The 11720-nt window shown below is 40.4% G+C and overlaps 1 protein-coding gene across 7 annotated transcripts in view; it reads left to right on the plus strand.

The window, feature by feature from the left end:
* PTPDC1 (protein tyrosine phosphatase domain containing 1) overlaps positions 1-11720 on the plus strand; it is a 47724-nt gene that overhangs the window by 26191 nt on the left and 9813 nt on the right. For 4 of the 7 annotated variants that reach the window (XM_053297328.1, XM_053297331.1, XM_053297329.1 and 1 more), the window contains 5 exons: positions 5416-5587; positions 6316-6396; positions 6591-6709; positions 7375-7512; positions 9852-11011. In XM_053297328.1, the coding sequence (XP_053153303.1) occupies positions 5416-5587; positions 6316-6396; positions 6591-6709; positions 7375-7512; positions 9852-11011 (1670 nt within the window). Of the gene's footprint in view, positions 1-4058; positions 4092-4458; positions 4931-5415; positions 5588-6315; positions 6397-6590; positions 6710-7374; positions 7513-9851; positions 11012-11720 lie in introns of those variants that run through there. The other 3 variants (XM_053297333.1, XM_053297330.1, XM_053297327.1) reach the window with 3 other exon arrangements.

An 11720-nucleotide genomic window follows, 5' to 3' on the forward strand; every position in this document is an offset into this window, starting at 1 on the left:
AGTCAAGACAATTTGTTCACCCAGGCTTTTAATTAGATAATGTTTTAATTGTGTTTTTAATAGTTTTAACACTTTAAATTTTAATTGTTTTAATGTTTTAATCTTTTTATCTGTTGTTTTTATTGTTTTGTTGTAAACCACCCAGAGACTTGCGTTTGGGGTGGTATACAAATGTGTTAGATAGATAGAGAAATAAAATTATATCTTTCCAGTATTCAACAATCTGTTTATCATTTTATTGATTGATTGATTGATTGATTGATTGATTTGATTTCTATACCGCCCTTCCAAAAATGGCTCGGGGTGGTTTGCATTAAAACAAAACTAAAATCAATTAACTATTAAAATTTAACCCTACAACACAATATTATTCCCAGTATGGAATAATGATTAGGAGGAGACCAATCATTTGTGAAGTTGTGTTCAATCTCCACTCAGCCATGAATCTCACTGGGTGATCTTGGATCAGTCACACTATCAGCCTAACCTACCTCACAGGTTTTTTGTGAGGGGAGAAAGGTGGAGCATCTTATGTACCTGAGTCCTTAGATGCAAGATGGGGTATAAGTGTGAGTAATTATAACAATTGTATACATGGGAAGTTGAAACAATGAATGACCAAAATTAAGTTTATGGTGGAGCACTTTTGATGAAAAGGTGCCCTGAAGGCATGTTTTAGCAGACAATCCACAGACTGTATATAGCACCCACAGGAAAATGGCACAAGTTGAGATTCCTTAAAATCAGATCTAGGCTTGAACATTCTAGCAAAACAACATTAAAATGGCTTGTTCTCCTTTCCTTCTCCAAGTGAGAAGAACCTGGCATTTCCACAGATGTCCTCATGCACTTTGGTTGCTCAAGAAGAGCAGGGTTAAAAGGGCAGGCAGGAATGCTATTGGGGGTAGGAAGGTTAGAAAAAGTGGATGCAACAGGCAAGAGATTCCAGCAACAGTTCATGATGGTCAGTAGATGGTAGCTTTACTCACTTGATGGTGTGCTGTGACACCCTTTTGAGAAACCTGTTCTTCACAGCCACTTTCCCCTGCCATGATCCTTTTCATCTTTGTCATGGTCCTCGTGTATTCATACTAAGTGGTTTCACACCTGCACAGTAACTTGCTCAAGAAGATTGCAGGCACGTTAGGGTACTTGAACTCTGCCCTCTTGTGCACCACATGTCCTTTAGTTAAGCCCCAATATAGTTGGACCACCAGTCTCTTTAGTTTCTTTCCAACTGCTTGCAGAAATGGAAATTGGAGAAGTAGTACTTCTTCTATTTACAATCGCTGGAAAGTGAGAGAGAAATTCTTGTTCTGAGTCTGCCTTTGTGTTTCTGTATTCCCCCCCCCCCCACTCTCTAGTCAACTTCACTCTGTTTCACTTCAGAGCATAAAATTGACTCTATTATTATTATCATAATTAATAATAATTCGCTTTCTATACCACCCTTCCAAAAATGGATCAGGGCAGTTTACACAGAGAAATAACAAACAGATAAGATGGCTCCCTGTCCCCAAAGGGCTCACAATCTAAAAGATACACACCAGCAACAGTCACTTGAGGTTCTGTGCTGGAGGGGGATTGGGCCAGTTACTCTCCCCCTGCTAAATAAAGAGAGTCACCATTTTAAAAGGTGCCTCTTTGCCAAGTTAGCAGGGGTTATGGACAGTTTTAAAAAAAAGTTCAAAAAATGTGTCAGATGTGGCAGTAAGCTACCATCTACTGACCATCATGAACTCTCACTGTTGCTGGAATCCCTTGCCTGTTACATCACCCTTTCTAACCTTCCTACCCCAATAGCACTCCTGCCTGTCCTTTTAACCCTGCTCTTCTTGAGCAACCAAAGCGCATGGGGACATCTGTGGAAAAGCCAGGCCCTTCTCAGAGAAGGAAAAGAGAACAAGCCACTTTAATGGGGACATCTGTGGAAAAGCCGTCCTTCTCAATTTACTGCTCTAGCAGCAAAAGTCGAACCAAATTCAAGCCAAACTACACATTTGTTAAACATATAGCTGGATGGGGATTCTTCTGAGATATAGCTGCTGTTTCCTCTGGGAGGACACATCCCTCGGCACAAGGAGTCCTAATAGAATTGATGGAAAGGAAACATTGGATTGGCACACACACCCAGTAGCTGATTTTTAACTCCCCCTCCAAAAAAAGCATTCAAACAAAAAAGCCAAACTGAGTTTAACATAATGTGTAATTTGGTCCTTAGGCCTTCCTTTAGATGTACACATGCGAATAGGATGGAAGATAGGCAGCTGTGTTAGGAGCAGTGCTGGAATAATAGCACAATATAAACGTGGAATGATACTGAAAACACAGGCTAACAAATGGTCATTGTCATGGCTTGTAATTCTGACTCACCATTTTGGCATACTATTTGTACGGTCAGTGAAGATAAAAATGTGCAGATCTCTCGCTTGCTAGTTAATTACTCGTTTGATATGGTTGTTAGACGAATCAGTAAAATTCTATTTTATTCTAAATTTCTAATTAACTACTCTACTTGTTTAGGTTTATTATTTGATATAATTTGTTAGAATTAAGCAGTAATGACCACCATTAAAATCCATTGCTTTTGATTCCCATATGTCAATGATGTTAAATATGCAGAATTTGTATAGAAATAACTGATGTCAGTTTTGACTAAATAAGCAGTTAAGCCGCAGGTTAGATGCATATAGCAAGAACACTGACATGATGGGCATCCCAACATTGACGTTTGGGACCCATTGAGGTTGCTGAGCAACTTGAAAGATAACCATGACAGGATTGCTGTAGAATGGCTTGAATCTGCTTCTGGGCGGTCATGGAGTGCTCCTTCCATTGGAAATGATGGGGAAAGTGCTCTGTGACTGCCTAGAAGCAGTTTTAAGTTGTTCCACAACAGCTCTGTGGTGCTACACTGTCATGGCAGCCTTTCAAGTTGTTCAGCAGCCCCAGCAGGTCCCTAATGTCAACGTTGGGCTACCCTTGATATCAGCCACCACATCCCCAAAAACATGCTTGGTAGAATAAAAGAAGACGATTGAAAGGTTTTTTGTGTTTGCCGTCAATTACATGATGAATTAATATAACCCCATACTTTCCCCATGGTATAGGGAGGGCATCCTCAACGTGATGGGTTGTCAGCCTCTGCATGCTCTGAGACAGGGCCACCCTTGAGGGCCACCCCAAAGGCACGTCACATGACTCCTCACCCACCCATGTTGCACCCCCTATGAATTATGTTGAGTCTCTTGGAGATCAGCAGTAGCAGAGAGTAAAAAAACTAGATTCAATGTGCACTGGATATTCACCGTATTCATAATGGGGATGTGAGTGCACTATATATTGTGAAGTGTGTTTGTGTGTGTGTATATCAGTGAGGGGCCCATTTTAAAATCTTGTCTCTGGGCCCACTCCAACCTTGCTACACCCCTGAAGCTCTGGTACATGTTTATAAATCCCCCCAACAAATTGCATAACCATAAGGGAGAAATTATATAAGCAGAGCTTTCCGAAGATTGGACACCAGCATGGCCCCCAAGCCCATACATTTTCTCTGTGTAGTTGTGATGACAGGGTGTGATGCTCTCTCTGCATGGGGGGTTTTAAAACTCATAAACAGGGGTGTAGAGGCGTTTAGATTGGTAACCCAGCTGAACTTAAACTGGCTTAAAACATTTGCCATGTTTTACTTAACAGGCTGTTTAGCTCCCTTCAGTGACAGTTACTGAAGTTACTGTTTTCAGATAGCAATTAAGGTGTATTCACACAACTCATCTTCAGTGGTATGGTATAGTGAGTGTGCTATCCTTAATTACACAGTCTGTATACATGGTGGAGCCCCATAATGTAGAACACTGTTGGAGTCGTGGTAAGTGAATGTTCAAATTGATTTTGGGATTGCTGAAATATCTGTTCATCAGTACATCCAGACATTAACAGGGTTGCTTTGTTCTTGCGTTTGATTCGAGGATATTCAGGATATGGATGTATTTTTTCCACATTTGTCCATCCTTCAAGTATGAAGTATCTACACATTGCTTTAAAACTTGTTTTTTCAGAGGAATCTTGCCTTTCTGTGCTGAAGATTACATGTAAGTGATTGGCTGGATGCCTTTCAGAACTCCCCAGTTTCTTTGGAAAGTTTTATTTCCACACTAACACTAAACAAAATAGATGATAATTCATTAAACAATGAGCATGTTATATGTCTTTCAGAGAGCAACTTATTTCCTCTTGTATCAATTTATAGATTCTCCATACACTTCTGATTTCCATCTATAATCCTGCAATAGGTTGTTTGTGACCTCTCCCACCAAAAAGTATTTATGTCTGAGAGAGCTATGAAGGAGCCTCTTCTTGCTCAAGGATATCAACATTTAGTGCTTCAACTTCCAGAAATCCTATCTGTTCATGGGAAACTATTTGGGAGCTCCTGGTCCATTTCAGAATTATCTGCTTCAAATGATTCTAATCGTCATCAGCAGTGGAACAATTTGTCCCATACAGAATCAATGTATATAGAATTTAGCTGCCAAAAGGGTAGCTGCCATCAGTGAGTTCATTGTTGGTTTCCATGGAGACAGATTAGCCTATCCTGAAAAGCTGTTAGATCATACAGAAAGATGCATGTCTCTGTGCAAGTTCAGTATCAGGCAAATCAGGTTTCTCATTCAGTTTGTCTTCCTTCCTCTAAACTGCTCCAAGAAGTAGGAGACCATGCAAGGTTCACCCAGGAGGCGCTTGACAGTGGATATTTTTAGCAACTTCTTTCAGGGCCGGAGACATTCTTCCTCTGATCCTCATCTCCGGATGCTCCAGAGGCGACGGAGCTCAGTGGTAGAGGTCCTTTCGACTTCTACACACAGAGTTATGGTAGCCATTTCCTCTATCAGTCCCGAGGAACTAAATGCTGCTTTCCTTGAGAAAAAAAGTAAAGTATTGTCAGTTTCCTTTCTGTAAACCATGCTTGAGTTTTTATGATTTGTGTGTGTGTGTGTGTGTGTAAACTTGTTCTAATAATTAAGCATGTATAAATGATCAAAGGATTTCAACATGTTTTTACCATAGTGAATGTTTGACTTTTTGCTTAGCACTTTATAATAAAAACTTAATGTAAGCATTTTTAGTTGAGGACTTTTACAACTTTGTTCCTCATGAGAAACAAACTAAACAAATCACATGCTTGTTCTAGGTAAGAATTTATGATGCTTCATTGGGAAAATGCTACATAGAAAGACTTCAAGCAGAAAAAGTTGCAACAGAAACCAGCTCTCAGCTTTTATGACCTTGCTGATTATGTTCCATTTTAAATATATATTGTACACACTTGTTTTTGTTGATATGTTGCACAAAAGTTTTGGTTAGGAATTTCAGCTTGTTGAAAGGTTTTATTTTGTCTCACGTTGTTCGTTGCAGGAAGATCTAGGCGCCCAACTGCAAAATACACGAAGGTTGGCGAACGCCTTCGCCATGTTATTCCTGGTCATATGCAGTGTTCCATGGCATGTGGTGGCCGTGCTTGTAAATATGAAAACCCAACTCGGTGGAGTGATCAAGAACAAGCTATTAAAGGGCTTTACTCTTCCTGGTAATATACATCATTTGTTTCTAGTAGACTTCTAAAAATTTTGTTGTTATTATTTAAAACTAAGGCTGAACTCCTATGCATGTTACTTGGGAATAAGCTCCATTGAACTTGGTGTAACTTACATCTGAGTAAGCACACGAAGATTCAGTAAATGTTTGTATAGATTTAAGGACTGTATTTTCCATACGTGCAAGTCAGCTGAAATGAAGTGCTGGTAACCATGCACAGTTTACATGAGCTGAGTATTGTCTGTATTTCAATACATGACTTGAGTTTCAGAAATCTCTACCACAACGTAAATGCAGCTGAATTTGAAATGTATTCATATTTAAATGTCACAGAAATGTTAAGCTTGAGTAATAGGATTTAGTTGTAATGAAAGCATTACACCAAGCTTTTTTTACTGAAATGTGCTTGATACAGGGACATTTTATAAAGCTGTTAAAAGAACACTCTAAAGAAATGTATAATTATTTTGCATAGTTGTATAGGAATATAAAACTGCAGGAATATCCTACGCTATCTACATTCTTCTTATCACTGTATCTCGACCTCCTAATGGTAGTTTGTTACATAAAGTGTTTCAGCTACAGCGGAATAATAGGCATTTAATGGTTTGAAAACACATTTAAAATGCCATGGTTTATTAGCTAGAACATTTTTGGGGAACACCAACTATATGTTATTTTTATCCATGACTTTTTACTTCTTCTTTCCCCCACTACCAGGATAACAGATAACATTTTAGCCATGTCTCGACCCTCAACAGAAATTATTGAAAAGTATAATATTATCGAGCAGTTCCAAAGGTAAAAATATATATACCAATAGTGAATTACTGTAGTTCTTATTGCTATAATCTAGTATTTATTTCCTGTGTGTGTTTGGATTGTTGGTAACAATTTATTCTGAACTAAGAAGGAACGTAAGGGGGTGTGAGGAGGGGGAGAGGTTGTGAAAGCATGCATTGTTCAACAATGTGTCTTCTTTTTCTTTGCCTAAGATGTGGCATAAAAACAGTAATTAACCTTCAGCGTCCTGGGGAGCATGCTAGCTGCGGGAATCCGCTGGAACAAGAGAGTGGTTTCACCTACCTTCCTGAAGCTTTCATGGAGGCGGGAAGTAAGTTTGCTCCCGCTGCTGTTCCTTGTTAATTATAAAGTGTGGTGCTTGCTGGCTGTTTCTGCCACCTACTTCTTAGGTTAAGAACAACTAGTTGAGGAATGGTTGCCAGAGAAGATAACTTGGAGCTAACAAGACAATTGAAAAATAAACAGCTCCAGTGCACAGGCATTGCACACTGCCACGAACATTCATAGAATGGACAGAGAGTGATTAACTGTGTTCAGCCATATCCGTGACTTTGAATTGTGATAGCAATATTAAAACATTCACCTGCGTTTCACACACTGACAATATTTACAAGCACATTGTTGTCTTTGTTCCTAGTAAAAGAGATTTCCCCCAGCAAATACCCATTTCTTATTTTGATGGAAATGATAGTCGTTTGAGAAAATATTATTGAATTAGGGATACTATTAGTCCCCAAACAGAATGTTGCATTGTTTGTGCATGTAGATAACTCAGTAAACAGAGTATAACTGATTTTGTTTTGTTCTAGGTTTTACATTCCAGCTGAGGCTTTGTGTAACATCTTTGGGCTAACTTGCAGTGTGGCTTTTGAAATTCTTACAGAAAATGTACTCTAGCATGTTTGCTCATACGAATATTTTAAGTTGTCATTGGTCTTCTGCAATAATAATAATATTCTAAAATGTCTTTTCTAGTTTATTTTTATAACTTTGGATGGAAGGATTATGGTGTGGCTTCTCTCACTACTATCCTCGATATGGTAAAAGTGATGACTTTTGCCTTACAGGAAGGGAGAGTAGCTATTCATTGTCACGCAGGACTTGGCCGAACAGGTAAAAATACTCAGTTTCCAGTTCAGTGAAAATTATTTGGCAATGTATGACTCTTCATAGATCGTTGATATTGTACCTAGATGAGTATAATAAAGTCTGTTCTGGTGGAAAGCCAGCCCAAAAGAGGTGTGGCAAAGTTGGAGTGGGCCTGAGACAAGAAATGAAGATGTGTCCATGCCCTTCCACCCTCTCCTCCCCACTCTCTGTATCTTTGCTGCAAAAGAACTGTAAAGACATAGCGAAAAAGATGTGAAAAAGGCATACCCTTTCTGTAACTCCTATGCAAATATTATCACATTCCCCACATGCACAGACAGTTTCACACCCACACTTGTGTGTGCACATTCCCTTGGCTGAGAAGCATACTTACTACAATCACCGCATATATTCAAACAACATCAACAATGCTTCTATCTTCCTTATTTATCCATTCTCTCTCTCTCTCACACTCACACACACACACACACACACACTCACACACACCCCAGTCAAAGTGTTCCCCAGGAAACTGGATCCCAGGATTTAAGGGAGAACCAAACCCAGTTGCTAAGGAACGTTTGGGAAGGGGAAAGCAGAGAAAAGAAGTATGATGCTTTTACCCTGTTCTCTTTATTGTGGCTGGCTGACTGATGATCAGCAGCATTTCCTTCACTATTAAGCTCCTCAGTCATGCTGAGACAGGGATAGGCTGAGCACTAGCTGGTCAGTTAGGAGAAGGGAAGGATGCTGCTTGACAGTTCTCCCCGCCCCCCGCCCACTTTCCAGGAGAGGATGTGATCAGGAGCCAGCAGCTTGCCAGTGTATTTGGGAAGCGGGATGGGGAGAGTGAAGAGCAAGCTGTCACCCAGCCAGTGAGGGCCCTCTCCCTCAGGAGTCCAGGAACATTTGCCTCTTCTTATTCAATTAGAACTGTGCCCCTGGCAGGGGCGTAACTATAATGGAGCAAGGGGAGACAGTTATCTGGGGGCCTACTGCCTTGCCCCCCCCCCGAGGCAAGTCACATGACTGACTCCACCAGTCGTGCACCCGCCCAGGCTTCCTTCAGTTATATTCATCCTCCGAAATTAATGTGAATGTTAAGACCTGGAGCTACCAGAACAGCATGTCTTTCTCTAGTACCATTAATAGTGAATAGTGGTTAAAAAAAAGCTCTGTGTGTGTGTGTGTGTATGTGTGTGTGTGTGTGTGTGTATAATGCTTTTTGTTACCACTATTCAGCCTCATTTAAGATTTCTTCAGTGAGGGGGGGGCATTTTAAAATCTTGTCTCTGGGCCCACTCCAACCTTGCTATGCTCCTGGCCCCTGCAGCTCAAAACACTTATTTCTAAAGGCTGAAATGCAGAGAAGGGGGTTGCACGTTGGATTTTTGCCAGTTTTATTCTCCGAAGATGATTTGCTGAACTTTCAATCTGCTCTTTTCCTTTTGTGCTCAAAGAGCAGATTGGGGATTTGGCAGGAGAGCTTTTGTTAAGGGGAAACCTGGGGGAAATAGTATTGCTAGAAGCATTGCTGTTTAAGAAGCTCTTATGTCAGCCCCTCCCCCCACATGTGCTTTTAGAACTCTACCCGCTCTTCACATCTTAAAAAAACAAAAAACCCCAGTTGTCATGAATGTAGAGGCTGAGTTCTTCCCCAAAGTTTATTTATTTATTTATTTATTTATTTATTTATTTATTTTATCCATTCATTCAATTTCAAGTTATCACACTAGCATAAGAATGCTAGCGGTGGTGGGGAGGGGAGTGATAAATATGAACAAAGTTACCATCAGTGTTTTATCTTTTTGTGAATCTTTGTTTTCATTTAATTGTTTGAAACCACCACCACCCCAGCACCACAAAGCACTGAAGTACACATCTCCACTGTTCCCATTTTTTTAAAGTGGCAATTGGGAGCATAGCTATTGCATCCCTTGTGGGAATGAGATATTGCACTCCTGGAAAAGCTCACCTAGTGCCTTCTCTCATTTCATCAGCAAGTAAAGACCTATTTTGTTTCAAAAAGTCTTCTCATGCTTTCAGTGTTTTGTGATGTTTTGGTTTTGGTTTTGTTTTGTTGCTCCACATATGGTAGACATTTCTGTGGTGTTGGTTTTAAATCATTTTTATTCTCGATTATTTTGAGTACTTTTTATAGATAGGAAATGCATGAATATTACATAAATAAACAAGGTAGCCAATGCGGGGGGATTATCTGGAAGAGCTATAACTGTTTCAAGCTAACGTTATATTAAAAATAAATAGCCATGCTGTGAGCTGAAGGACATTAAGCTGTATCTGTATGGTGTATAATGTTTTTGCCTAAGTAGTTAATCCCCCCTTTTGCCTTTTATTTCCAGGTGTCTTAATAGCTTGTTACTTAGTTTTTGCAACAAGAATGACTGCGGACCAAGCAATCCTTTTTGTTAGGGCAAAGAGGGCAAATTCTATTCAAACCCGAGGACAGTTGCTGTGTGTAAGGGAGTTTTCGCAGTTCTTAATTCCTCTGAGGAATGTTTTTGCTTCCTGTGAACCTAAAGCACACGCAGTCACTCTTTCCCAGTACCTGATCCGACAGAGGCATTTGCTGCATGGTTATGAGAGCAGACATCTCAAGCATGTGCCAAAACTCATTCATCTGGTTTGCAAGCTGCTGCTGGATTTGGCTGAAAACCGACAAGTGATAGAGGAGGAACTAGTAGATGTTCCAGACTTGTCAGCAGAAATTGAAGAGACTGTTTCACAGTTAGCTTCTACCCAGCTCGATAAAGAGTTAACAAGGCAAGACAGCAATACTTCAGAGCCATTCTCCCTCTCAGGATCCAATTCTCTTCATGACAGTGAAAATAAATGCGATCCTCTTTGGAAGAGGAGGAATGTTGATTATCTTCAACCTCTGAGTCACGCAAAAAGGCGCCTGAGCTATAGTGACTCTGATTTAAAGAGGGCTGTGTTTGTCTCTGAACAAGGAGAGACGCCCTGGTCAGTGCCTGTGCAAGTGCCACTCTGCAATAAGACCCCTTTGCAGAACAACAGGGAGAATTGTCAAACTCTTCGGGTTGAGTTGAACCAAGAACTCTTAATTCGTAGCACATTTACTTTTGTCAATCAGGGAAAACTGAGTTCAGATGGAAAAGAAGGTAGTTCTCCACTTTACCTTAAAGCCAGACATCCCAAAGAAGTACAGCGTAGTAAAACCTTTTCTACAGGCCTTACATCTGATCGGAAAGAAGAAAAGGAGGAAGAGGAAGAGGACGAGGAGCTAAAAGCACTAAACTATAATTTTGCCAGAAAAACTAATATGTATGGTAAAGCAAAGTGGTCCTCTGAGGACTCGGACTCTCCTAAAGCAGAGCGAGAGCGCCGTAAAATTAGAAACCTTTCTGAAACAATCCCCCATATTGTTGTGCAGTCGGAACTAAGTCTGGAGGCACGAAGAACGTTGGCAGCCAAAGCTCTTGCAGATCTAAATGAATTTACGGGAGCAGAAGAAGTAAAGCACAAGGTGGAAACGTGGCAGGTATTTTCAATGTGTAACATTCCTGACTGACATCCAGACTGACCTTCCATAGACGCGCCACATTTTTCTGTTGCATGAGAGAGGAGAGGCAGTTTTTGTCAACCTCTTCTTCCCTCTGCAGTCACCTGTGCCTCTAAGGGTCGCTCAGGGAGATCATTTCAGGAGGCACAGGTGGCTGCAGAGGGAAACAGGGATTGCCAAAAATCACCCCTGTTGTGTGCTTGTCTGTTATAGATATGTACCTTAGGTAGACGCCTCCAAACAGAAAGAGGCACTTTTCATTTGTTGTGCATAAGGCATTCTTAGGTGCTAGTAGACAGTATTCTTCTAGCAAAGAGCCAATTCCTCCAGCTGAGCTTGGGACTATTAGTGCTATTATAAATTAGATAAAATATAAGGAACAGGCACTCCATCAAGGGTGTTTACTATACTCTACATCTTGGCCTGCCGAGTTAGGAGGCTTAAGGGCTGCTCCCCATTGAGAAAGAACCAAGTAACTGCTACATTTTACATGTTTTTTAAAAATGTAAAATTTAGCAGTTACTCAGAAACAGCAGCCATTATTATTAGTATGTCCCAAAGCCCAGGGTGCATCTTGAAATGTGTCTAGCACCTAGTGAGATCAATTGAATTACTTCTGTATAAACTCCTCTTGCACTTCATCTTAAGACTATTATAAACGGCAGACTTTGAGGCCCGGTTTTCTTTC

This window comes from Hemicordylus capensis, chromosome 2 (assembly GCF_027244095.1).
Source record: "Hemicordylus capensis ecotype Gifberg chromosome 2, rHemCap1.1.pri, whole genome shotgun sequence".
Taxonomy (NCBI): Eukaryota; Metazoa; Chordata; class Lepidosauria; order Squamata; family Cordylidae; genus Hemicordylus; species Hemicordylus capensis.